The sequence below is a fragment of the Podarcis erhardii genome, assembly GCF_964252035.2.
Source record: "Podarcis erhardii genome assembly, chromosome: 16".
NCBI lineage: Eukaryota > Metazoa > Chordata > Lepidosauria > Squamata > Lacertidae > Podarcis > Podarcis erhardii.
In genome coordinates, this window is record NC_138514.1 from 23,927,239 (window position 1) to 23,955,174 (window position 27,936).

The 27,936-nt window shown below is 47.7% G+C and overlaps 1 protein-coding gene across 2 annotated transcripts in view; it reads right to left on the reverse strand.

Annotated features, from left to right (window-relative positions):
- Positions 1–653: 653 nt before the first annotated feature.
- Positions 654–27,936, reverse strand: part of ST14 (ST14 transmembrane serine protease matriptase) — a 35,818-nt gene continuing 8,535 nt past the window's right edge. Inside the window, exons 1-19 of one of the 2 annotated variants that reach the window (XM_081843093.1) lie at positions 24,200–24,338; positions 21,270–21,429; positions 19,328–19,455; positions 17,854–17,924; positions 17,071–17,231; positions 15,474–15,509; positions 14,682–14,919; positions 13,404–13,543; positions 12,172–12,269; positions 10,691–10,800; positions 9,220–9,350; positions 8,715–8,819; positions 7,381–7,488; positions 7,103–7,216; positions 5,682–5,804; positions 4,638–4,821; positions 2,859–3,133; positions 1,739–1,878; positions 654–963 (exon numbers count right to left, since the gene is read on the reverse strand). In XM_081843093.1, the coding sequence (XP_081699219.1) occupies positions 802–963; positions 1,739–1,878; positions 2,859–3,133; positions 4,638–4,821; positions 5,682–5,804; positions 7,103–7,216; positions 7,381–7,488; positions 8,715–8,819; positions 9,220–9,350; positions 10,691–10,800; positions 12,172–12,269; positions 13,404–13,543; positions 14,682–14,919; positions 15,474–15,509; positions 17,071–17,231; positions 17,854–17,924; positions 19,328–19,455; positions 21,270–21,426 (2,481 nt within the window). In that variant the 5' untranslated portion in view covers positions 21,427–21,429; positions 24,200–24,338 and the 3' untranslated portion in view covers positions 654–801. Of the gene's footprint in view, positions 964–1,738; positions 1,879–2,858; positions 3,134–4,637; positions 4,822–5,681; positions 5,805–7,102; positions 7,217–7,380; positions 7,489–8,714; positions 8,820–9,219; positions 9,351–10,690; positions 10,801–12,171; positions 12,270–13,403; positions 13,544–14,681; positions 14,920–15,473; positions 15,510–17,070; positions 17,232–17,853; positions 17,925–19,327; positions 19,456–21,269; positions 21,430–24,199; positions 24,339–27,936 lie in introns of those variants that run through there. The other variant, XM_081843092.1, reaches the window with a different exon arrangement.

The following is a 27,936-nucleotide window of genomic DNA, read 5'->3' on the forward strand; positions in this document are numbered from 1 at the left end:
GCACACCTTTTCGGGGGAGGTGACACAATACCAAGATGAAATAGCAGATTTGATCCTATTATCCAAGGCATTTCCATCAATATTAATATCTCTGTGTGTTTGCAGTCTGGGAAAAGAACACAGAAGACAGGCAACTTCTCCGATCTATGAGCTGCTTTGAAAAACAAACAACGTTCTGGGAACTATCCTATTCACATGGGGAATCCTGGGGGGGTTTTGGGAAGGGAGGGGGAGAAGAGAAAATAGAAGACGTCACACATGCTACAGCAGACCAGATGAGTCCTAAAAACACAGAACGATGCGTCATTTCATCCTCTCTCTCTCACTCTCTCTCTCTCTCTCTCTCTCACACACACACACACACAAACACACAAAAGTGGCCACTTGGTGTTCACTTAAGGTTACTTGGCCCTCATGCTGCCAACTAGTGGTCATTTAGGGGTACTGCACCTACCGGGCCCCTGCCTCAGGCAGCCTGCGCAGGAGGTACCAGCTCCCTTGCAGATTTAAAGCAGGTTCACATTGAACATATTTCAGAAAGTCTCTGGAGACAGAGAGCATGAGCAGCAGAGGGGCGCTCTCAAAGGGGCAACTGTCCATCCAATCGGCCACATACAATGAATCCAGGAGTGTCGCTGGTTTCATTTTTGGAGGGGGAAAAACCGAGAAGGAATTAGAGGAGCGAACAAGATTTGCAGAACCCCCTTCCTATCACAGGGGAATGTCTTCAGCTGCAAGCTTGATAGACCCAGAGACAGAAGAAGGGAGAGTCGTATGAACCGTCCCAGTCGCCGCAGCCACCTACACGCCGGTTTGCTCTTTGATCCAGGCCCGCAGCGCCGAAACACGAGTGTACATTCCCGGCTTGTTCCTCTGGGCACAGCCTTCCCCCCAGCTGACCACGCCAGCCAGGAACAATGTGTTGTTGGCCTCCAAGCTGACCAGTGGCCCACCGGAATCTCCCTGCAAAGAGACAAGAGCACACATGCTCAGAAAGAGGATCTGTTTTCGTGACTCTTTGTCCACCAGCCCAAGGAGCCGTTTCATTCTCAGGAGAGACCAGCATTTGCACCAAATGGCCTCCCTGGTGCACTGTGGTTCTGGTGGGGTTCCTGTGCCCTTCAGCTGGGTTTGGGCACCTCTAAGGGAAGAAGCTGGGATTGCAAGGCGAGGCAATGATGCCGGAGCGTCACCGCGAACAGCAGAGCCTGTGGGCTGCAGACAACCAAGTTCTACTCAAGAGTAGATGCACTGATATCACAGTGCAGTTCTTCTTATTAAGAAGAGTTCGGATTTGGATTTGATATCACTACCCTAAGGAGTCTCAAAGCAGCTAACATTCTCCTTTGCCTTTCTCCCCCACAACAAACACTCTGTGAGGTGAGTGGGGCTGAGAGACTTCAGCGAAGTGTGACTAGCCCAAGGTCACCCAGTAGCTGCATGTGGAGGAGCGGAGACGCGAACCCCGTTCACCAGATTACGAGTCTATCGCTCTTAACCACTATACCACACTGGCTAGCTAATATGTTGCCAGTGCAGCACACTGCATGTTTTGTGTTGCCTGTTTTTAAGCTTTTCTGGTTTTATACGATGCTGCATTTTGTTTCGTCGAGTCGCCTTGAGACTTTTCACTGCAACCCCCCTCAATTAGTTAATGAAGTAAGTAAGAAGTCGGCAGGGCTGTATTCTGAGCTCTCCACAGCCATGGCCCACCTTTCTCCCTGCGGACAATTCCTACCTGACAGGCATCTTTCCCGCCTGTGAGGACCCCGACACACATCATGCGGTCCGTCACGTCATTGGGCACCATCAGGGACCTGCACACGGTCTGGTTGATCACACGGATTTCGAGCTTCTGCAAGATGCTGGCACCGTTGCCTGCAGAGGACCACAGAGGAGTTGCATGGGAGTAGGGATACAGTTTATTCAGGATGCTCTTTTAAGCATTTAAAAAATAAAACCAGCCCTGCTAAGCGTGCAATGGATTCTCCGATTACAAGTCACCCAGATGCACAACCCCCACAAAAACTCTTAAACGCCTTAAGAGATGCCATTGGTTCCTGCCCTCTAGTTGCATCAGGGTAGAAGCTGCTGCTTCCTTTTAATGTAAAATGTTGCCTACGATAACTTTTACATCCTCTGGAGAAACTTTATAAGATTATACAAACAATGAGGCATACGGCGGAATGGTGCCTATGGTCTCCAGCAGGGTCTCCCAAACGTGGGTCTCCAGCTGTTTTTGGACTACAACTCCCATCATCCCTAGCTAGCAAAGACCAGTGGTCAGAGATGATGGGAACTGTAGTCCGAAAACAGCTGCAAACCCAAGTTTGGGGGGGGAACTCTGGTCCACAGCATAGTTTGGCGTGCATGAAACACATATTTTAATTAGCATTTGGTTCTTCTTTCCTCCTGTCTTTACATAAACCCTGCAAGACCAGTACTGCTGCTGACACAATATATATTTTCATTAGTGGACAACAGTCCAAGCGACGGAGGTTATTGTTTTGTGCTTGTTAAGATTGTCCTTTTTATATATATATATAACATTTTATTGCAAGACAACTTACATAAGAAATAAAAAAGAAAAAGAACAATTAGGACAGACAGACAACAGATTGTCATGATTTTAGCATATGCACTCTTGATAAAGTCCTGTGGTGGATTAAGAGAAGACTCTCTCGTTTTATCTTTGTGATATATATTTTAAATGTTGCCTCCTTCCACCAAACTGCAGATCTGCCCTTGTTTTACTCCCCTCGTCACTGCCTCTGAGTCGGAATCACAGAACTGTGGGCACCAAAAGTCGTCCAGACCAAAGGCCTACAACGCCCCCTTCACATCCCCACCCAACTCACCTGATTCTTGAGTGGCTCCCCATCCCGTCACCCACAGGGATTTGCCAACGGGGAAGTCATGGGTGACATCAGGCAGGCAGATAGGCTGGATGTATTTGTTGAATTCGACCGGGCTGGACAGCTCTGCCACAGCAATGTCGTTGTCGTAGCTGGCGTCATTGAAGTACGGGTGGCGGATGACCCTCTTCAGGCCCCGCTGCTGAACGTTGCTGTTGCCCCTGTCCCCCTGGTCAAGAAGCCCCATGTAGGCTGTTATCGTCCTGTGGTCCAAATGCCTGCGGAGGAATTGGCAGGTAAGAAGATCAGGGGATGCTCTGTTCTTTTAGAGGGGGTAACCATTGCACCATGCACCCTGCGGCACTCACGTTTGTGTTACACCCTCGACTCCCAAGGAAAGTCGTTTTGGGACAGCTGCCCATGCCTCCCCCAAATGTGCCCACTGGCCCAAAAAGGCAAGCAGTGCTAAAACTCATCTAAAGAATCCCTAGCACAGGGGTCAGCAAACTTTTTCAGCAGGGGGCCAGTCCACTGTCCCACAAACCTTGTGGGGGGTCGGATTATATTTTGAAGTGTGTGTGGGGGGGGGGGAATCAACAAATTCCTATGGCCCACAAATAACCTAGAGATGCATTTTAAATAAAAGGGCACTCATGTAAAAACACGCTGATTCCCGGACTGTCCACGGGCTGGATTTTGAAGGCGATTGGGCCGGATCCGGCCCCTGGGTCTTAGTTTGCCTACCTATGCCCTAGCATCTCATCTATGTATGGCCTTTTGGTAATTACTACAATGCCAATGGTAAAAAGTATAGTCAGTCTGGTAAAGCACAATCTCATCTACCACGCCATTAAGTTGTGCGACTTCAACTATACACGGCTGGTTGAAGTCGCAGAAATTTGACCCAAGGAAGGCGGAGAGCTTAGAACCTCTATCTATGCTGGGTCTGCTTGGGTTGCCAAGTGCGAAAAGAGCTTAGAAGCTCTTCGCCTTGCTTGCTGGACGAGGTCCCCTCGGAACAGGGATTCTTGGTGTGCTGAGAATTCTCTCTCCCCCTCTATCCATTGCAGGGGAGGGGTGTGTGGCTCCAATTATTTGGGTATACATGATTTCGTATCTATGCTGAACCCTTCGAACCGAAGCCCTGCATGAGATGCATCCATGATGCATTGCAGAAGAAGCTTTGTCTTAAGAGAATGGTAGCTTTCCAAAATTATTTGCGAAGCCCACGATGGAGGGGAAACTGGAACCAGACAATCTCTTGGGTCACAGTTTGTTCTGGTTCAGGCGTGCCAGCTCCTAGGGTGCAGGTGTCTTCAGCCTCCTCAGTATGCGCTAGCAGGAGGCTGGGCCCCCTTGATGTGGAAGGGGCAGAGGATGTGGGGCAGTATGCTTCAGTGGCTGGCTCCTCCTGAGCGCGAGAGAGGAAGTTGCACTGAGCTCCACGTTCCGCCTCCTCCCAGCATCAGGAGAGCAACATGTGCATGACGTCACACATGCGCAACATGCACCAGGTGCATGACGTCATGTGATTGCGACATGTGTCACACTCATAATGGCACATGTGCCTCAATGCACGCTGGCCCCCCCTCGATCTTGGGCGCAAGACAGCTCCTGTTCTGGTTTATGCGAAATTAAAACAGCAGCATCCCCATGCGCCACTGGACTCAATGCACTCCCAGCACGCTGCGAGATGGACCCAGAAGCCTCACCCTCAGGTTCAAGCATATATGCAGAACATAAGCCAGTCCATTACTGGAGAAATCCTAGATTTCTACCCACCTCCTCCAGTCATCCTGGAAGCAATGCGCTGCAGAGACCACCCAATTCTGAGATATCAAGGAGGCTCCGCAGAAGTGACCGGTGTCCTTGGTGTGGAAGCTGACCTGCCACGGCCACTCACCCTCATCGGAGTCCTCCCCACCGATAATCCGGGACTGCTTGCTGTAGAAGCGCTTGCCGCAGTCTGGAAGGAGCAAGAGTCAGAACACCAACGCATGAGTAAATTTGCCCTCCTGCGATCCCCAAGCAACATCACACATCACTCCTGCTTCTAGACCCTTACAGACGGCTTCTAAACCCCCTTCCAAGTGCTGCTGAACTAAAACTCCCAGCATCCCTGCTCACTGGCCACACTGGCTGGAAGTTGTAACCCAGCAATATCCAGAAGGCCACAGGTTTCCCAGCCCTGCCTCCAAATGCTTCTGCAAAATTAACTGGCAGCTAGAGAGGGGTGTCATTGCAGGCATTTGCAAAACAGGCGAAATAGGCTTGTAGTAGGAACGCTTAGCCTTTATATACTGCCTGAACCCTTGAAAGGGTTTCACATGCATTATCATACTGTTACAACAACCCTAGAAGCAGCCTATTGTTGCTCCTGAAGGAGCATCTTCACCCCCAACATTTAGCCCGGACACTGAGGTCCAACTCCAAGGGCCTTCTGGCAGTTCCCTCATTGCAAGAAGTGAGGTTACAGAGAACCAGACAGAGGGCTTTCTCGGTAGTGGAATGCCTTCCCATCTGAAGTCAAGGAAATAAACAACTACCTGACTTTTAGAAGACATCTGAAGGCAGCCCTGTTTAGGGAAGTTTTTAATGTTTGAATGTTTTTAATATTCTGTTGGGAGTTGCCCAGAGTTGCTGGGAAAACCCAACCAGATGGGCAGGGTATAAATAGTAAATTATTGTTCTTGTTCTCTTTTACGTTTGTGACGTGAGTGACATTTCGGTCAAGTGCTCTTGGGCTGCTGACCCTCTGCTAGCCGTGCAAGAGTGCATCTCAGGTCATCGGCTTCCCAAAAGGTGACAGCTAGAACCATAACTCACTGCAATTGTCCTCGTCCGAGTTATCACTGCAGTCCTTATTCCCATCGCATTCCGGGTTCTTCTTGCTCAAGCACTGGTTATTGCGGCACTTGTAGGTGTACGTTTTGCAGGAGACGGTGTCCACTGCAAGCAAACCACAGGCAAGGAGGCTCAGCGCCAGGAAACATTTAGCACAGCAGCATTCCCTATGCTAAGCACACAGAAATCCATGTCCATAGAGGATCTTGCTTGCGCTCAGTAAGAATCTCCCTGCTGGGGAAATTCAGAGCAGAGCAGAGAGGGACTCCAGGACCGCTGCAGATCCTGTCCCTGGAAACCATCATCCTCGTGGGGAAAGGCTGTCTGCTGCTATGCATGTCTCTATTGCTATTCGTTTCACAAAATTTATGCAACGCTCGACTGTTTTGTTTTTAAACACCCTCAAAGCGATTTACAAAACAAAAACAAAAAAAGGACAGAAAAACTTACAGCCCTAGTTTGCAACATACAAACATTGAAATGCTAAAACAGATTATGCCAACTTTATAAGCATATCTGGGTAGACTTGTTTAAACAAGAATGTTTTTAGCAAGCACCGGAAAGAGCACAGTGAAGGAACCCGCTTGATATCAATAGGCAGGGAGTTCCAAGGGTAAGTGCTGCCCCCTACACAGCTAAGGCACTGAGATTTCAGGAAACCAGAACAAATACTGGGACATTGGTGTGTGGGGGGGTTGTCTATCTGTCTCCCCTGCTGCCAATGAAACCTCCTTCTCAAATTGCAGGAAGGCTGTGCTCTGCTTCTGGATTCTAAAACCAGACCTGAACTATTCAAGTGCACAAAGTGAGTTCCCCCCAGTTTTCTGGTTATTTCCTTTCATTTATTTACTAACTTTTCCTCTGAGGGATTCAAGGTGGCATACACAGTTCTTTCCCCCTCCGTGTTGTATTCCCACAACAACGCTGGGAGGTAGGTTAGGCTGAGAGATGCTGAATGGCCCACGGTCACACTCAGGGAGTTTCATGGCCAAGTGGGGGAGATTTGAAGCCTGCTCCCTCCCAGGCCGTAGCCTGACACTCCAACCATTACCCCACGGCGGTGCCATCCCTAGCAACTGACTGCAAGTCCCGTTCTGAGGGCCTTGGCGTAGCAGGGGTTGCCGGTGCCCCCTGAGACTGGCAGGGTGCAAGGCAAAGAAGCCAACAGTAGGGGAGGCAGCAGAGCTGATGGTGGGCAGAGCCAACTAATTTGGGTTTTGTCTCCCTCCTTCTCCTCCTTGCCAAGTTCTACAAGAGCAAGAGTGAAGCTGACAGGCAGGGACTCGCACCCTGGACTGGCTGGGAGAAGGCAGGCATCTGGGAGCTGGCAGAGGGCAGACAGGGCAACAGACCCACCCAACCCAATGATTTCTTATGGGTCCCCATTGTGCTAAGAATCGTACCACGGCCACAGCTCCCCTCGTCACTGCCGTCGCCGCAGTCATCCTTGCCGTCGCATTTCTTGCTCTCTGGGATGCAGTTGCCATTGCTGCACCGGATGTTATTTGCCGGACATTCTGCCCAACGGAAAGAGAAGCCACAGGTCAAAATTGCAAAAAAGAAGAAGCAAAAAGGCACCCACACAGAGCCCTGGCACAGCAGAGGCAGCGGGAGGGGACAGCCCGCCCCCCCCAGCCCCACATCGCTTTGACCAAGACCCCCTTTCCCAGTCCACACTCACTGCACTCGGCCTCATCGCTGCCGTCCCCGCAGTCGTCCATGCCGTCGCAGAACCACAATTTCGGCTTGCAATAACCGTTCCGGCATCTGAACTGCTTCTCGGTGCAAGCTGGGAGGAAGGAGGCAGAGAAGCAGTTAAGAGAGGCAGCGCAACCTGGTGACTTACAGAGCAACAGGGCCCCACAGAGCGTCAGATACGGGATGGCTGAAGTAGAGTTTGGGAGAACCCAACGCTTGCACAAAGAGGCACAAAGATTCTGACCTGGAATCTGCGAGTCATGAAGGGAAGCGTGCAAAAAGCAGGAAAAATACACTGGTGCTGGTCCAGTGCTTGTCCTACTCAGAGTAGTCCCATTGAAATCAATGAGCATGAGTAGTTATTTTATGTCTGGTTTTTTGTTTTGTTTTTACAATAATCTATAATTGCATATGGACTATGTAGATTGTCCTCACATCCTGTTTTGCAGAATTTTGTATAGCTTGCTTTTAAAAAGAAAACTTTCTTTTAATCCATTGACTTCAGTGGGTCTACTCTGAGCAGGACCAGCATTGGAGACAACCCTCTTGGGGTTTTTTCCTCAACAGGCACACGTTTCTGGAGCCTTTTAATTTATTTATCACATATTTATCCCACCTTTTCCTCCAAGGAGATCGAGGTGGTGTACATGGTTCCTCCCCACATTTAATTCCCCACAAATGAACTTGTGAGGATGGTTAGGCTGAGAGGCAGTGACAGGCACAGCAAGATCACACTCAGTGAGCTTCATGGCTGAGTGAAGATTCAAACCCTGGTCTCCCAGGTCCCAGATGAAAGGCAGTGCCCTCTCTATGCTCTTTCTATGGCAGATCAGGACTTGCCCTTCAGCGAAGCTATGCCATTCATCTTTTGTGCCAAAAGGTCTGGAAACTACCCTTCGCCACAGCAGCTGCGTTTGGTGCTGGCCACAGAATTCACCACCCAGAGAATCATGGCTTTAATTTGTGTTTTTTTAAAAGCAAGTTTCTAGACCATATGATGGCAAACATATGCATCAAAGGATGTAGAAGACATTGCCTGCCAAAACCTCCTAGACCGGAGGGTAGGTTGGGGTGTGGAAATTGGGATTTCCAGGAGTTTTATACAGGAACATATAGTTTTTTTGGCACTCCCAACAGCTCATCTTTGGAACGGTTTTGCAAACCGTATGAGGCATAGTCAAATTTGCACACTTTCACTTGGTGGCAGAAACCAGATCTGCTATAATGCAAGATCAAGGCACAAAACATACGTAGCCCCGTTCCATATCCACATTTCCAAATTCTCTCAAGGGAGCTGAGCAGAGGAGAAGGACTCACTGCAGTTTTTCTCGTCGCTGGCATCCGTGCAATCGTTGTAGCCATCGCAGCGCAGGGTCTTGGCAATACAGCGGCCGGTGTTGCAGGCGAATTTGCCTGGACAGGCTGCAAGTCAGAAATTGGGGTGAGGGGAGAGAGGAGAGGTACGTTAAGTCTTGCAAACAGTGCAGAGTACCGATTCCCTGCCTCCTTTTTCAATGGGGTGTTTTCAGTCTGCCCCACTGTAAGTCTTTTTCCCCTGGGAAAAGTCTCTTCCCCTTGCAACTGCTAAGGCCGCCCTTGGATGCAAGAGGCCAGAAAAGGAGTATCAGAAATTACTTCTGAAGGTGCAAAGGGAATGCGGTCAAAAACATTTCTTTTCTCCTTCCTCCAAGCTGTGCACCAGGCGATGAACCTCTTCCATGCCCTCCTTCATCGTTTAAAAGGTCCAAATGCTTTAAGTCTCTCCGACCCATCCGACCCACTCCCAGCACCTCACCCCCAACCTCACAGCATTCCCACTTACGGTCGTTGGATTGGTAGGACATGAACTCTGCCGAAAAGCCGCTGTCTACCAATGAAAGATCCGAATGGAAACGGACGGAAATCTTGTTGGTTTTGCTCAATATTACAAATTGCTTCTTCTCACCGCAGTACCTGAAGGGATCACACAGAGGCAGGGAGCCAATGAGAGGAGAGACAGTCCTTTTTTTAAGACAACATCATTCCAAACACAGACACTGAGGTGGACAGGGGTTTCCCCATTCCTCCCCACCGTAAGAGAGCAAGCCCATTGCACAATGCAGTATATACAAAACTACTCCTGCCCAGTGACTGAATTGCTGCACTAAGGAGCTCGTTTCCCTGAACAGTGTGGGAACCTAAGGCTCTCTCCAGAACCTCCTTGTCCCATCTGAGCCTGCCTGTGCATTGAGCTCAGCCTCAGATGCTCTGCTCTCCACCCTGTCACCATTAGAGGTTCAATGGAGAGCATAGCAAACGGGAGCTTTTTAGTGGTAGCACCACAGTCAGGTTTTCTGAAAACCTATTTGTATATATGCGTTTGCCAACTCTCACTATGACTCCCATAATCTCTGACAGCTATGCTGTCTGGGGCTTTTAAAATGAAAACAGTGCTCTTTATGTTAAACAATTTGCCGTTTTAAGCTGTTTTAATACAGTGCTTGCCATTCCTCTTTAAAACTGTACATTTTGTTTTGTTTTGTTTTTCTAATTATTTTTATTAAACACTTTCTTGGGTTACAAAAGCACACACAGCGTCTCTGCTTTCAGTTCTTAAGAGTCCGTTTTGGAACTGGTGTCTTTAATGCCCATTTATTTCAGAGCTGCAGTACTCTGCAGGTATTTTCCAATTTAAGGCTGCAAACCCGGTCCAGCCCCACTGCCAGCAGCAGCAGCAGCTGGCGAGAGATGTGCCACTACAGCATCCCCGGGGATGCCAAGGCCATGTGGAGGAGCGGTGCCCCTGAGCTACGCTGACTTTGACCCTGCCCTGGCCCAGGATGGGACCCTGATGCCTTTGGGCAGGGAGCCAGGTCTCTTTCCTGCCAACATTCACATTCCAGCTCCTTCTAAGAAATCACAGCCTCAGTGGGTTGGGGGTCCCCAGATCCAATAGTTAGCTCTAACTTTAAAAAAACCAAAAACACTTGAGCTTATTTATAACATAACCAAGTAGAACAACAGGTGCCAAATAAAACAAAAGCAGAAACCAGACCTAAGCACATCAGAACAAATTTCCATACCAAAACCCAATGTGATAAATTAATACAATAAACTGCAAATTGGGTTTACATTATCCTTTTTTTCCCACCCCAAAATATTATATAAAGGCTCCGTTTCTCCATAAAGCCATCGCCTTGTTGTCTGCCCTCTCTATTTCTCACCATCTGTGTAAACCTAGCCAGGCAGACCACATCCCAGATTTTAGTTTCACCCCTTCTTTCACACCCAGTTTTGGCACTTAGCTCTCTTACTTGACGTTGTTGACTTCCACATAGTCTTTGGGGCAGGAATTGAGTGGGATGCCAGGCTCCGCAAGAAAGAAGTTGTTGAAGCGTACTTTCGCTCTCTTCTCCGTGGGGACCTGAGGACAAGATGTGGGTGGTGGGAAAAGAGATGAGGGACTCAGCTACACCCAGTCAACTATGTCATTGTAACTGCATTACAAACATGTGACACCAGAGGGCGCTGTAGAGCAGCCCACATCAACTATGGGATTTTTCATTGAGTTTTAGAACGCATTTTTTTCTTTCTATTTTAACTTTACAAAGTTGTTGTTGTACTTCACCAGATCTTAACCTATTACAGTATTTGTAAGAACGGATTCTAAATATCGTTGAATTTGTCCATGGCAAGTCTGCGTTATTATGCAAGTTCTTGATATGTTGCGAGTTTATATAAGTCTTTGATCCAATTGTAGAAGGGAGCCTCAACCTCGCCCCTCCAGATGTTTTTGGCCTACAACTCCCATGATCCCTAGCTAGCAGGACCAGTGGTGAGCGATGATGGGAATTATAGTCTCAAAACATCTGGAGGGCCTGGTTTAGGGCTTTAAAGTCAGCACCAACACTTTGAATTGTGCTGGGAAACATACCTCCAAGCTACAGTGGTGCCCCGCAAGACGAATGCCTCGCAAGACGGAAAACCCGCTAGACGAAAGGGTTTTCCGTTTTGGAGGTGCTTCGCAAAACGAATTTCCTATGGGCTTGCTTCGCAAGACGCAAATGTCTTGCAAGTTCCTGCGAGTTTTTTTCCCCTCCCCCCCCTTTTTCTAAGCCGCTAAGCCGCTTATCTGCTTATCCGCTAAGCCGATAAGCCGCTAATAGCGCTAATAGCGCTAATCCGATAAGCCGTCAATGGGCTTGCTTCGCAAGACGAAAAAACCGCTAGATTAAGAGACTCGCGGAACGGATTCTTTTCGTCTTGCGAGGCACCACTGTACTTTGGTAACAGAGCATCAGATTAAAAAGAACAACCACCACCATGTATCTTTCTTGGGAGCAACCAAAGCCTAAGAGCAGCCTGACAGACCAGGACAATGGTGCACAAACTCCTCTTGTTTCCCCACAGCAGCCAACCTGAGCACATGCTTTGAAAACTGGAAGCCAGTAATACAGAAACAAGTGCTAACATGGCGTGGAATTCCACTGTATTTCCGAAAGTGGCTTTTACGTCGTATGGGAGCTCAAATATAACACGGAAATCAACAGTAAGTGAAACGTTGGGGTAATAGAATGGGCTGCCCATGGGAATGCAGCCGTCTTCTGTTTGTTAAATTGTTTTGGGTGGTTTTCAAAATTTATTGATACGGCGTGCAAACTGCTTTCTTCCCCCAACACACGCACACACACATGCACACACAGCGGCGTGTTGCAATATGCTTTGGCCCCAGCTCACTGTGCAAAGGCAGCAGTTAAACTAAGTCAGGTCCAAGTAAGAAAGGAGCCGCTCTTACCACTATATTCCAGACACAATCCATACCAGGAGGATAGTGGGCTGGGTAATAAGGAGAGGAGAAGGTTCCGGATATTGCCGTCAAATCTGCGCCACAATCTAGAATAAGCGGGATGGAAGCAAACAAAGGAAGTGAGCCCTACTTCTGAAGCTGCAAGGACAAGCCGACAGGAAGAGAGACGTGGGCAGAATGTCCTTAATGAGGGTAAGCCGGTCTCCGGAGGTACCAGACGGACTCTGAGGCCTGGATAGGACTCAGGAGACCAATTACGCCTCACCTGTTCACATCTGTCCTCTGACTCAGCCCCATGTGCATCTCTTGTTAGAAGGCATCGTTAGAGCAGCAGCAAGAGGGATGCTATTTATTGCCCAAGACAAAAAAAGGGGAAATTATGCCCCAGCTTCCCTCTTACGAAAGGATGGATTACCCACAAGATGATTTTCGGCCGTAGATGCTTTTTAACCCAACCTTCTCCTCTATAACTCAATCTTCCATAATCAGGCATGGGGAGCCTCAGGCCGCAGGGGCAGAATGTGGCCCCTTCAGGCTTCTGCATCCGGCCCCCTGAAGTTTCCCCAGGTCAAACCCCTCACTGCCCCTGCACACACCAGGAGTTTTCACCTGGCAGGACTGTGCCCTCAGAGCGTGACTCTTGCGCAAGGGCAGAGAGATGTGGGAGCACAGAAACTAGCCTACTGTACAAAGGTAAAATTCGCATTCATTGCTCTGCCTGCTTTTGCCTCTAGACCCTCCCACCAACAGCATGCGGCGCTTGGTAAGTTTCCCAGAAGGGAATGTGGCCCTTGGGTTAGAAATAGACTATATATGTTCGTGAATGTAAGTGGCCTTTGCTTTTTAGCAGGGATTCCTGCATTGCAGGGGGTTGGACAAGTTTGTTGTTGTTTAGTCGTTGTGTCTGACTCTTCATGACCCCATGGCCAGAGCACGCCAGGCACTTCTGTCTTCCACTGCCTCCTGCAGTGGACTAGTTCAGTGTTTCCCAAACTTAGGTCTCCGGCTGTTTTGGGACTACAGTTCCCATCATCCCTGACTACTAGTCTTGCTAGCTAGGGATGATGGAAGTTGTAGTCCCAAAACAGCTGGAGACCCAAGTTTGGGAAACACTGAACTAGAGGATCCTTAAGGTTCCTTCCAACTCTACAATGTTATGAATGAATGGACAGACAGACAGACAGACAGACAGACAAGAAGTGGCTGCCAAGGGCTCTTACTTTTTTTCTTTGGCATCTGGAAGAACTCTGCCTTGAACCCGGGATACCGCTCTGTGGCATCTGTGATCAGCATGACCAGGAGAACATTTGTAGAGGAGACAAAGGTCAGGTTGTAGGATGGTCCATAGCTGCCACACAGCCTGGGAGGGAGGAAAACACCAGGTGGTGGGTGAGGGGAAGAGAAAAGAGAGTCTACCACCCAACAGCCACTCTTTGCAGCTGCTCCTCTTCCTCCATATTGGAAGTGGGCTTAAGAACCACAAAGTTCATTCGGGAGATGGGCAACGAGAGCTACGGCTGCTCCCAATGAATCCAAAGCCCACCACAATACCATATCCTTGTGACTGGCCCCTCCACCTCTTGACACTGGATCTGGGGGGCACCAGGAAAAAGCTGCTCTTTAGCATTGCAACCATTTGCATTTTAACTATTAGAAGGATGCCGCGTAAAAAACCCCAAAGATGTTAATGTTAGCTGATTTTAATCGAGCCATTGGCACATTGCATTGTAATTTGTTTGCAAGGAGAAAGGAAAACTCTGATCCTAAACCTCCACTGCCTTGCGGGACATCTTCAGAATAATAGTAATAAATAGTAATAAATAATAATAATAATACCCTTGCTGGTACCTTTCCTGGGAAAATCAGAGGCTCACTATGTCAGGTTCCTACTGGAAGACTGGACAAACACTAGAACATTAGCAGTGGCGAAGTTTTTATCGGTGGTTGCAAGAACCAATGATCCCTATCTTTAAGTCTGAACAAAATGCTTGTTTAACCTGGAGGTAGGCTGTCTGAATTGTGCATTGCTTTGTAACGATTTGTTGGGTCTCTGGACCGTAATAAAGATTTATTGATTTATACCCTGCCCACCTGGCCGGGCCTCCCCAACCACTGGGCGGCTTCCAACATGATATTAAAAACACAATAAAAGATCAAACATTAAAACTTCCCTAAGCAGGGCTGCCTTCAGAGGATAAGGCCCAAGAGTGAACCCTATACAACTCCAGAGTGGAGTCGCTAAGATGGTTGTACCCTTCCTTCAGGCATTTCCTGCAGCCAAGCTGGTGCCAGGCTGGTACTGCTCTGCTTTTGAACCTTGTACCTTCTCTGCACCTGAGCTATGGCCCTTCTCTCTGTACCGCAAAGAGCCTTTCAAACTTAAAAGCGGCCAGCAAGAGCAGAAGCTGAGCCCACCGTCTCCTTCCAGGCATGCCACGAATGCTTGCTGCCCCTGCACTTCAGAGGATTCATTCAACGGGGAAGGGCAGCCGACTTACTTTACCAGCGCGTGGGCTTCGACGGGGCTCAGCGTGTCGTACACCTTGACAAAGTCGTTCCCCACGTTGCAGGGCTCCAAGTCAAACGTCGTGAAGGTCAGGCTGATGACGGAATCGGCGTCGGCTCTCAGGACCCAGAGGCATCGCGCATTGGACGGGTAGGCGCTGTTTGGGAACCCGGGCGTGGTGAAGCTGGTGACCACGCCCTCTTTCGCATGCAAGGCATAGCTGCAGCTGTCTGAGAAGGTGGGGAGAGAGGGAGGTAGGAGGAGGAGGAGGAGGGGGTCTCAATAGGGAGAATGCAAAAGCAATGAAGGACCAGGCGGTCCATTTCAAACAAAGTCCCAAGAAAGAGTCCAACAGGGCTGGATACTAAATTGAGGCCAAATGCTTTTGGTGTCCCCCCCTTCCCAATTTTTGCTTGCTAAATAAACCAGGTTGGGTGGGCAAGGAAGAATAGGTAAGAGTTGGTCGTGCAAGGCTGAAGTCTGTCCAGCTCTGTTGCACCTCTAAAACCCCCAAATGTCAAAAACAAGGCATTAAGAAGCAGCTTCTCTGTCTCCAAAGCAAATTCATCTTAGGAAGCTTCGCTTGAGGAAACCAACCCAGCCACAAAACTGATTTGGACTCTGCAGGGGCTGTTCTGAGTGGGTTGCCCTTCATAACTTAGCAGAGCCTTGTTCCCCAGACTCGGACGCTCCTGTCTCTCCCAGACGGAGAGGAGGAACAGGCCCCCTTGTACAGACGACCCAATGAGTCTTGTATGGCTACAAAACCAATCACAGTACTTACTGTCCCGTTTTGCCTTAATGATATCTGGATCAGAAGCTAGGAGTTAAAGAGAGAGAGAGAGAATACATTAATTGTGCAGGCCCCGTTGTAGGGGGAACCCAGCCAGTCTGCATTCCCTGGAGACACAAAGGTTGGCTCATCTCTCCCCCTACTTTGATGGACTCCAATGCAAGGATCCTTTGTGAGAATGTAGAAGTGGATGAGTCACCATGACTCAGCCAAAAAGATGTATTTCATTTCATTGTCGTGGATTTCCCTCCCCAAAAATCCACCCAACACCGCAGTCTGTACTGCACACCCATAAATAAACTTCTGAAGTACGAATGAAGTAACATTCTTATAGTTCCTCGGTTAGCAAGTTTTGCTGCAGGAACATTTTTAATTAGGATGGTTTTGGCAGGGGGCAGGGAGATATTACCATCAGAATCGGAGCACAGGGTGGGGGGGCAGTGGGGGTAGGGGAGGCAATCATTACATTCCTTATTCTGAAGAGAAAATTCAAATGCCTTCTGGACCTTTAATATGCCAGCCCCAGGCCTCTCTCCCCCACCGGAACCCCTCATTATAAGGGTGCAATATTTAAATTTACTCATTTCATAAAATGTATACGCTGCTTGATTGTTAAAAAACAACAACTCCTCCTTGAAGGGGTTTACAGCAAAAGATAAAACAATAACATTATCAATAAGAAAAGTGAGTTAAAATAAAAATTAAAACTAAAAACAGATTAAAACTCATATCAACTTTCTTAACATGTGGGTAGGCTTGTCTAAAGAAGAACGTTTTTAGCAGACGCCAGAAAGAGGACTGCAAAGGCACCTGCCTGGATCAACAGGCAGGGAGTTCCAAAGTGCGAGTGCCACCACACAGAAAGAATGAGTTCTTACAAACATGGAACAGGTATTATGGGGCACCTATAATAGTGTAGCCTTTAAACAAAACAACATTTTTGAAACAAAAGAAAAGCCTTTGTGTCTTACCCTAAATAAAAGAAACCTCTTAAAGTTCCCTGATAAAGCTCTGAAATGCACAAGCACCTCGGCCGTTTTGTACCTGACCATTGACCAAATCTGTCAGAAGCCCCAATAAACCCTTGCCCTGAGTCCTAACTTTTTGCAGATGTTGAGCAGTTAGGAAAAGTTTGGAGAACCGATCTTTTAAAAGGGAAAGTTCTCCAAACTGTTCCTAACCATTCAGCAACTGCAGAATGTTAGGACTTAGGGCATGGGTGAATTGGGCCTTCCGAATGGCTGAGTCCCCAACCCATAACAGCCCAAGGACTCAGCTACATTAGTCAAAATACAGCGTTATAAATGCGTTATAACACTGTGACACCAGATGGCGGTGTAGAGCTGAAATGACCTTTTCAATTGTGAGCTTTACAGTGGTTTTTAGCAGATCATTTTCAGAGCGTTTGTTTGATAGCCGTGCAGATCTAGCCCTAGTCAGCCACTATGTCTTCCCCACACATATTTGGCTCTCATTTTCCAAAGCCAAATAGGCAGCTGAAATTTCCTATGGAATGAAACACTCAGGTTCTCACAACCAAGGCTGATGTGACTGAACAGGAGGTGGGGAGAAGAGAAGAGAGACTTACGGAAAGCGACGACCGTCTCAACTCGCATTTCATAGCTCCCCCTCTGTTTCATCCCCGCCTCATTTGAAGCCTGGATGTTGGCCATGGCCCTGTCAAGCGCTTCCACATTGTGTTTAGGGACACTGAACTCTGACCAGTAGTAGGCTATAATGCTGCCCTCGCTGCTCGGAGAGGAGGAAAAAGAGGCAGATTAGGAATCTGGACCAAACCATCAGGGTTGCAAAGAAAATCACAGAATTGTAGAGTTGGAAGGGACCCAAAGGGTTGCAGAAAGCCTTGGCCAACCCTGACTGCCCCAATCACTATAATCCAGAGCTTTCCAAACTGTGCGTCACGACACGTCAGTGTGTCTGCTGCAGTGTGTAAGTGTGTCACGCAAACGCTCCCCACGCTCCTCCCAGGGCTGGAAAGGGGTTAGTTTGACCTCCGGTTTGCTAGGAAAACTGAATCACTATGTCACGAAATGATGCATGTCCGAAAGGTTTGGAAAGCTCTGCTATAATCTATTGTGAATATTGGTTTCCCTAAGGCCTGGATCTCTCAAACAAACTAGCAGGACAACAGAGGCCATGTTGCAAAGGAGTCTCATTTAAGGGGTTTTTGCCCCATTACTGTGGCAAACCCATGTTCGGAAGAGCAAGTATGAGTTTGCGTATCTCGTTGTTTGCAGACACTGTGTTTTCCACACAGCTGGGGTTTTTTCCTGCCTTATTAGAAATTATTTTAAATGACATTTTAAACAACAATTCTGAGCCGTTTTTCTTAAACTTGGTCATTACCCACCTGAACGCGACGATCTGAGTTTCCTTGTGAAAAGGACTGACATCCTGATTATTTTTATAGATGTTTATAAGCTAAAGATGAGAAAAAAAGGTTATAGTTTAGTGTAAATAAAGGAATAGGTAGATGACTAGCAAATTCAGAGGTCAGTAGGGAACCACACTTTCTGGCTATAACCGTTTTGTCACCGTGGTCAGATTCTATAGGCCAACCAAATACAGGTTATAGCTCAGAACAAACAAAAACGGACAGGTCTCAAAAACGTATCATAGCACGTATGATTAAAACATTATAAAACACTTCACAGATATACATAAATGGAGGGAAATGGCGGGAAACTCCAGATGCAAGACTCTAGGGTTTTCCTGAGTTGCGAGGTTTTTAGCGCAAACTTCGCTGTGTCAAACGTAACTGGTTTGTTTGAGCTAGATAGCAGGTAATTGATTCTATTGATGTCACTAAAGCTGGCAATCAACTTAAGGGGTTTCTTTAAGTATTTAGCCCTCGGAATTTCATATACAGTACAACATATAATGAATAGTGTCCTCAACTGACAGACATACACAGCTGCAGAGGCGCTGTTCTCGGGGTGTTTTTATATTGTCCTTCCAGGAAGTTGCTTTGGGCTGCAAGTTGAGCTTGTCTCTAGGAATCCAAGGGTCATCATCTCAGCGGATTCCAAAACGTGGAATCCACTGATTGGAAAAGCATATGGGGGGGGGAGTGGCTTTATTACATTTAAGTAATAAGAGCATTTAAGTCAATTGAGCTTCTCTTGGGTAAGTCTCACAGTAAAACAGTTCAAGTGAGAAAGCATCAAACCAGAACCATCTTTGGGTTTGAAAGGATGTATACAGAAGTAAGATTTAAGGTTGAAAAGAGGGAGGGTGGGGTTCACCTTGCTTGAGCCCAGAAGCATGCAAACCCTGCAGCCCTCCAAACATTGTAAAACTACAACTCCTCGGCCCCTGGCCATGCTGGGTGGGGCTGATGGGAGCTGGCGTCATTTAGTTCAGTCCTGTGTCTCCAGCCCAACACACCAGAGACGCCCATGCAGATGGGCGGGGTATAAATAATAAATATTATTACAGTGTGCCTCGCAAGACGAAAAGAATCCCTTCCGCAAGTCTCTTCGTCTAGCGGTTTTTTCGTCTTGCGAAGCAAGCCCATTGACGGCTTAGCGGATTAGCGCTATTAGCGGTTTAGCGGCTTTTAGCGGCTTATCAGCTTAGCGGATAAGCGGCTTAGAAAAAGGGGGAGGAGGGGGGAAAACCCGCAGGAACTCGCAAGACATTTTCGTCTTGCGAAGCAAGCCCATAGGAAATTCGTTTTGCGAAGCACCTCCAAAACGGAAAACTCTTTCGTCTAGCGAGTTTTCCGTCTTGCGAGGCATTCGTCTTGCGGGGCACCACTGTATTATGCTACACAATCAATGACACTTCACCAAGTTCGCCCTATGAGTTCAGGAGCTGCTTACCATTTTCTTCACCTCCCTGGCCAAGTCAGCGAATTCAGGGGAGTTGGAATTCTCGTAAGCATCGATGAAGTTGCGCCCCACGAGTCTCAGGTGGCCATTGTAGACTTTCTGCACAGGGGCATTCCTGTCTAAGAGAAGCCATATTGCGGGTGAAAGATAAGAACAGTGTTTAATGGAGCCTGCTCTACACCTATAGGTCTAGAGGTGCCTGGAACAAATGGGCTCCAGTTATTATTATTTTTATTTGGACAGTTCTGCCCCAGTCCAATTGCTCCAAATCCAGAGAAGCCTTTATTTCCTGGGTGCCCATTAACAGAACCAAGCAACCTTCCATCAAGCTTTAGAAAATAAGCAACACACTCCTTTGACTTCCGTTCTTGCAGCTCTGCAATCTGGTTTTCAAGGAGGCATTTTCAACACATACTATCCGGCAGGTTTTGTGAGTGGTTCCCAATATATAGAGATCTGCACTCAGGGTTCTACGTTTTTATTATCATTCTTCCCCAAAGATCCCACTGGATCAAGTTCACCCCTTTTGGTGAATTGATTAAACCATGGGATTTCAAATAAATGTGCAATTAATTGGTACTGTTTTTAATTTCAATGCGCTATTCTCCTTTTTAGTGGGTCATGCAAACCACTACAGTCGTACCTTGGATCCTGAACGCCTTGTGAGTCAAACGTTTTGGCTCCCGAACGCCGCAAACCAGGAAGTGACTGTTCCAGTTTGTGAACGTTTTTTGGAACCCAAATGTCCGACGCAGCTTCCGATTGGCTAAAGGAGCTTCCTGCAGCCAATCGGAAGCCGTGCCTTGGTTTCCAAACATTTTGGAAGTCGAGCGGTCTTCCGGAACGGATTCTGTTCGACTTCCAAGGTATCACTGTATTCTGAATCATGCTTTTGATAGGGTAGAGTAGAGGGCATTGGGGATGAATTTCTGAAACCCAGGGGGCAGGGCCCTGGAAAAGGTTGGGAAACACTAATCTAAAGTGTAAGCTCCTTGGGGCGAAGACCACTATTAGCTTATGCACATTGCTGGTGCTTATGAATAATAAAATCAATAGTCTTCTTCAAGTTGTGGTGTGTTTAGCATCTTGGTTATACAACTTCTGCCACATGCAGCCAACAGTTATTTAATTTTGTGCAACACACACACACGCCTGGTGATTGAATCTACATTCTTCTGTTTTGGCTGGTATGGTTTTACTTGTTTTTACAACTGTAATTGTTTTTAGAACTAACTATATATCAGATAGACAATGGACGTATAAACCTGAATCCCACTCTGAAGGGTTGGGGAAAACTCCATAGCAGGCTTGGGGGTCTGGGGGGCACACAAGGGGGTGGAAGTTCCACAGCATGAGCAGTTGTCATTCCGCTCACGCAGTGATTCGGCTGGATTTTAAGTTTAAATTGGCTTAGTCAGCAGCTCAATAAACTAAAGCTTTGGCCAACTGATCCACCAAGGGAAATGTTTTAATTGGTGGGGTTGCCTATTGAGGACAGATGATATTCCCAGCCTGCTCCAATGTGTCCTTGTAACAGAGAATAAAAATTTTAAAGGTGGCAAAAAACTTTATTTATTGAACTGCGGTTTCTCCCCTGCTTCTTCCAATATCTTTAAAAGGCAGGAGGTTTTCATAACTGATGGTTTTTACAAGGAAAGGGCTTTTAATAGCACTGCACTGGTTTGTTTTTTTATTATGACCTGTATTTCAGTAGATTAGTTTTTTATATTGTTTTGATTCTATCAGCGTCAAATTTTTTTTTTTCCTTAATGATGATCTTTTATATGTTTTTAGCTTTCTGCATTTTAGCTGTCTTGCTTAATTTGTGTAAGCCTGCCTTGAATCCCAGTCTGGGCAGAAAGGCGAGATCTAAATAATCATAATCATAATACCATGCGGCAACCCCACAATTTGCAAACTGGGGCTCACTTACATCTAAAGTGCCAAACCAGGAACCCAGCAAGCAGGGAGAGGAGGAGGCAGACCAGGACGATGGTTATTGCCGCTATGCAGCGCTTGGGACCCCTCTTCTCCACCTTCTTGGCGTTCATGGTGGGGAGGAACTCCAACCCTTCTTCCAGGCCATTCATATCCTAGGGCAAAGCAAACACAGAATCAGGCTGCCATCCCAACAAGGCGCCCATGTACTCCTCCCTCCTGCAGATCCCCAACCCCAATGACAGGGCCGACCCAAGATATTTTGCTGCTGAAACAGGGGAGCTCAGCCAATGACAGTCATACCTCGGGTTAAATATGCTTCAGGTTGAGCGTTTTCAGGTTACACTCTGCGGCGACCAGGAAGTAACAGAATACTTCTGGGTTTTGCTGCTTGCGCATGCACAGACGCTCAAAATGATGTCACATGCATGCACAGAAGCGGCAAATTGTGACCCGCAGACGCGGGTTGCGTTCGCTTCAGGATGCGAACGGGGCTCTGGAATGGATCCCGTTCGCATCCAGAGGTACCACTGTATTACTGTTTATTGAATTTATGAATCACTCTACATGCAAGGAATACCCAAGGGAATCTGTTTCCGCAGCTGAGGAAAGAAAGCCCACAAGCACCTCTTTAAAAAACAGAAATTGAACAGCCAATGCAGCTCTCTTTTCACAGCGCCCCCAAATTAGCCGTGTTGGAGTCAGCTGCCTCACCATGCCCAATGGGAGGATTGGCCCTCTCCCAGAGTGTGGATTCTGTTCCGTGGATCAGCGTGACAATATTGGAGCGCTCTGCTCTACACTGTCTTGTGGCATCAGGCTAAAAGGTCTCTCCCCAAATCCAGAGCCATCCAGTTGTTTTGAACCGCAGCTCCCAGGAGATCCAGACAAAACATCTGGAGGTTGAGGAGAGGGCCGGGGACTAGTCGAAATTCCTTTTCCTAGCATGAGTCTTGAGGCTCCCAAGCAAGACAAGAAGGCAACAAAAGTGCCTTGAAGTGGGGCAGGGAGGAAACCATAAGGTATACAGCCCTTGCCCAGGGGAGTTCCATTTTTTTTAATTGAATTTGATTCGATTCATGAATCGTTGTCCACAGAATTCCTAGGAGACATGTCAGAGTAAAGAACTGTAAAAGAACAATTACATCTAGCTACCATACAAACAGTGACAAATCTATTTTCCTTTCATTCCCCTCCCCCCCAATAATTAAAACAAGAAATAGAAAACGATGTAAGACAGCACCCGTCACATCAAATGGCAGGGTGTTCCGCAGGTTATTCATGCACTGCTTGAAAAATGACTTCCTCCCTTTTGTCTGCCCTAAAGCTAAAGCCAGCCCTCAAACCGGCTGAAGTTCTAGCTTTACAACAGAGGGAAGGCAGATAAAGAGGGAGTAATGCCACCTCTGTATAGTGAATAGGAAGCTGAAAAACAGTCCAATTTTTTGATATGCATTAGAAATAACCGAGGTTGTTCCATTAGAGTGCTCAGTCTGCTATCAGCCAAGCTTTACCTGCCTGCCTTTTTTACAACCAGCCCGAGGGAGGGGACACTTTTCAGGGATCACTATTAGAAAACTAGAAACCGCTAGCCCCTATTCCTTTCACAGACCTAAGTCCCCGGAAAGAGGGATTGATTGTTCAACCACACTGGCTGGAATGTGTCCCTAAACTTCTGGCTTGTGCCAGAAAAAAATGCGTGTGATAGAGAAGTCGTCAGCCCACAGCACAAAAGGCAAAATGCACACCAATTGCTTCACCCATTTTTGCCTCTGGCCCTGCCATGTGGCCCCCAAGAGGTTCCCAGAAGGGAATGTGGCCCTCAAGCTTCAAAGACCATCCCACCCCATGCCTGTTGCAAAGGGGAGGAGGACAGAGAGAGACCCCACATCCATTTGTCCAAGGCCACATTAAACTCGAGAGAAATAAGCAAAAACTGAACTGGGGGCTTGCCAATTCTTCATTCCTCCCTTAGGCTATACAGTGGTACCTCGGGTTACAGACGCTTCAGGTTACAGACTCTGCTATCCCAGAAATATTACCTCGGGTTAAGAACTTTACCTCAGGATGAGAACAGAAATCGTGCTCCGGCAGCGCAGCGGCAGCAGGAGGCCCCATTAGCTAAAGTGGTGCTTCAGGTTAAGAACAGTTTCAGGTTGAGAACGGACCTCCAGAACGAATTAAGTTCTTAACCTGAGGTACCACTGTACCAGCTTAAAAAGCAGCAACTCTACAGGAAAACAGCCGTCAAATGAGGAGAGGGGGGAAGCCACTTCCCTTTCACCTCTACAACCCTGAAACTGTGAACGAAGGATCTGCTCCCAGAAGGCACAAACAGACACACTCATCCCCAGAAAGTGCGGCGGAACAAAACGTGTTGCTCACACACTTTCTGCAAGAGTTTCGGGGACTTCCGTGTTCCTTTCTGGGCTGCCCATCCCTGCTCAGGCAGCACCTGCGGAGCAGAACCAAGCCAGGCCGGCTCAGCCAGGCCACGCCTCACTCGTGGTTTGCGCTTTTGGCGTCCACAGCTCCAAGGTGACAGACTTCCGCCTGTGAAGTCAGCAACTTTCAGCTGACTGGAAAAGATCAGAGTGTCTCTCTCCCCCCCCCCCCTTTTGCCCGGTACACTTTCTTAGAAGTAAGACACAACCCTACATTCTCATTTCTAAGAACATCCAAAGAGCCTGCTGGAACAAGTCCATGGCCCATCTAGTCCAGCACCCCTGCTCTCACAGAGGCCAAACCAGATGCCTCCAGGGGAAACGCACAAGCAGAATTCGAACCCAAGAGCCTTCTCCCCTCCTCTGCCTGTGGTTCCAGCATTCAGAGTTATTTACTGCCTCTGGCCTTGGAGGCACAGCATAGCTCTCATGGCAGGTTCCCATTTCTCTCTATCCTTTTAAATCCATTCTCAAATCCCACCTTTTTCCTCTGAGGACTCGGATTCGAACGTCTTAATCCTCACTCGGAGCTGTGTGACTGAGCCGAAGGACTAGAAACGTGGCTCACATCCGCCTCTCGGCACCCTGGTCTCTCCCCACCACCGCCTGTTCTTTCAGAACGTAGTGCCTTAGTGAACCGAGACCTCTGCTGCTCACGCAAAACCAAAACATTCAGCGCCGGATGAGCAAGAATGGCAGCCAGGCCTTGCACAATGACTTTATTTTCGGCTGCTCTGTTTGTCCGCAGCTTGTGACCGACGGACTTGAATACAAGGCAAGACGCCAGAGTTCTGCAGCCGTGGCCTACAGGAAATGGTTGATTTTCAAGTCAATCTGCGGCCCACCAGATGCTTCACCGTACTGTTTTTATTGTAATCATCTGTACGCTTTTAATCAATCATTTATAGTTAGATATCATTCTAGTTCTATAAAGGTATTGTTGTTGTTCTCCTATGTTTTTAACTGTTTCTATTTGATCCGTAAGCCGCCTCAAGTCCCTGAAAAAGACAGGCTATAAATAATAATAATGTGGTTGGACTCCCCCAGCAGCCCAAGGCAGCATGATCAGTCGCTGGGGGTGGTGTGGGTTGTGGTTCAAAAGCATACGGAGGGCCGTGTGTTTCTTCCACCGCCAAGAAACCAGAGGAGGAAGCATGCAGGAATCAAGGAGGAACTGGGCATCCAAACCACAGCTGAGTAACTGTCCTTTGTGGCAAAGCCATTCCGAGCACAGAACCGCTCTTGGGACCCACTGAAAGGGGAGAGCAGCCTTCCCCTCTCCACACACACCTGGTGCCCTCCAGATGTTTTGTAGTGCATCGCCCATCATCCCAGCTGTGCTGCCTGAAGCTGATGGGAAATGCGGTCCACAACAGCTGGAAGGAACCAGGTTGGGGAAAGTTGCAGGAGAGCATACTAGAACTCTCGGTTTGCTTTGTTGTTTATATACTTGAGCCTAATTTTTTTTACTTATCTTGCAATATTGAATTTATTCAGTTTCTGCCAAATGGTTGACTTTTGAATTTACCAACATCGTTTGTTTCGCCTTCACTACATTGTACAAAAAATCCTGGAAGCACAGCCAATTATTATTTTTAATTATTTATTGAAAGCACTACCGGTTGGTTTTGGCTTAGAGAGAATATAACCCACCTGGGAACCATCACAACTTATATGTGGGGGAAGACAATACTGTACTTGGCTAGGTGCATCAATGGACTCATTCGGTGTAAGGCATCTTCCTGTCGGAAGGAAAGCAGAAGGGAAACAGGCCCTGGCCTCTGCTCTGAGTCCACTGGGAGACTATATCCCCTGCCTAAATCAAAGTGTCAGGGAAGAGCTTTGCATGAAGTAAAGTCCCAGGTTCAATCCCTGACAACTGCAGGTGGTGCTGGGATAAAAAGCCTGCCTGAAATCCCGGCTGGCTGCTGCCAATCAGAGCAGACAACACTAAGCTAGATGGGGACAGAGGGTTTAATTTGGCATAAGGCAGCTGCCTCTTCTCCTCTTTCACTGCCTCTAATCATTAACTCAGGGCACACTTCCTTCTCCAAGAGAGAGAGAGAGTCCTCTCACGTCGCTGTTGCGTAAGTCTGGTTTCATTCAACCCTGTTTGTTACTTATCCCTTTGATGACTCAGACCTCTAATGAAACACAGAGGAAATATGTCCAAGTTAGGCCATATGTGAAGTAGTTGGTCAGCGAGAGCCATTCCAGACAAGCTTAGAGGCTTAGCCAGAAGAGAGAGACTGCCCTTTCCTTCTTCCAAGCTGCTCCCAGGATCTGATTCAGTGACACCAAAGGCCAACTGAAGGTCTCCAGCCATAGAGAGTCATCCAGCCGATATTGCTTGAATTAGAACAGGGTCTCCCAAACCTTCCCCGCCCCCCCATGGACCACTTGAAAATGACTGGAGGTCTACACACACACACACACGTAAAACAAATGTAAATGTAAATGTATGTGTTTTATATGTTAATAAATAAATAAATGAAAATCATTAATAATAATGAAAACAACTGGAGGTCTTGACAGACCACTAAATTGGTTTCCTGCCAGCTGTAGTGATTGCAACGTGCTGCGCTAGGTGCAGCAAGATTTTAAATTGTGTAGCCGCGTCTTTTGTTCTTTATGCTGCACGACAATTTGCATTCCGAAGAATTCAAACTGTAATACAATGAAATGCAATGTAAGAAATAAAAGATGCAATGAGAAGACCGTTAAAAATCATTAGGAACATTGAATAAGACGGGCGAGCTGTCTCCCGTACTCAGCCACAAATGCACAGACAGGGATAGCTCGCTCGGCAGAGCATGAGGCTCTTAATCTCAGGGTTTTGAGTTTGAGCCCCACGTTGGGCAAATAAGATTCCTGCGATGCAGGGGGTTGGACTAGATGATCCCAACAATTCTAGGATTTTATGTCAAGGGCTAAGTGAATGAAGCTCACAGGCCACTCGTGGTCCACAGACAACAGTTTCGGATCCTCTAGCTTAGAAAAAAGCATGAGAGTAGCTCAGTGGTGTAACACCTGTTGTCAGAGCCCGAGGCCACAACCCCCCTGGTACCCCGCCATGCTACGCCCCTTAGGTGGCCGCCCACGCTAGCCAGAATGGCAACTCAGTACCTAGAGGGGTGAGAGTCAAAATAATCAACATGGTGCCTTGGCAGATGTTGATGAACTACAACTCCCATCAGCCCCAGCCAATGGTCAGGGACGATGGGAGATGCAGGCCAACCATACCTGGAGGGAACCATTTTGGCTATCCCTGCTCTCATTTCTCTAGGTCCTGGGATAGAGCAAAGGCTCTTTAATTCTGACTTTTCAGATCGTTTGAATGTTGCAAAAGGGGTGGAAGACCCTGCTTTGCAACTTGCCTTGTCACTGTGGCTAGTATTATCCCCTCTCGCATCCTCCTGCTCAGCTAGGTGCTGATGGGGAGCCAATAAGCAGGACTCTGAGAGCAACAGCCCTCTCTCACTCAGCAACTGGTATTCAGAAGCAACCTGCCTCCAATTCTGGATACTATGTTCAACCAGCATGACTAAGCAGCCACTGGTCGCCTTATTCGTCTTAAGCCCTTTTCAAAGCTGCCTGAGTTGGTGACCATCGCCACATTGTGCAGTACAGTGGTACCTCGGATTACATACGCTTCAGGTTAGAGACTCCGCTAACCCAGAAATAGTGCTTCAGGTTAAGAACTTTGCTTCAGGATGAGAACAGAAATTGTGCTCCAGTGGCGTGGCAGCAGCAGGAGGCCCCTTTAGCTAAAGTGGTGCTTCAAGTTAAGAACCGTTTCAGGTTAAGTACAGACCTCCGGAATGAATTAAGTACTTAACCCGAGGTACCACTGTAGCTAATTTGATAATTTGACTATGTGCTGAATAAGTATTTTCTCTTGCCTGTTCTGAATATCTCACCATTCAGCTTCAATGAATGACCATGAGTAGAAAGGGAGAAAAACTTTCTATTTGCTTTTTTTTTTTCCTGGGGAGGAAGAGGCCAGAGGAGGAAGGAGCCAAAGAATTTAGGAGATTCCAACTACAGTCAGAGAGGGGTGAAGGGGACAGATCATCTGCATAACATGTTCGGGCTAGACTAGTCCTTCTCAAGCAAACTGAGGAGTAAAGTTTGCTCAACTCCTTCCTAAAGGGGAAAAGGGAAACGGCACAAGCAGAAGTCAGTTTCTGATCTATCCAGCGTGTGACTGTGCCAGCC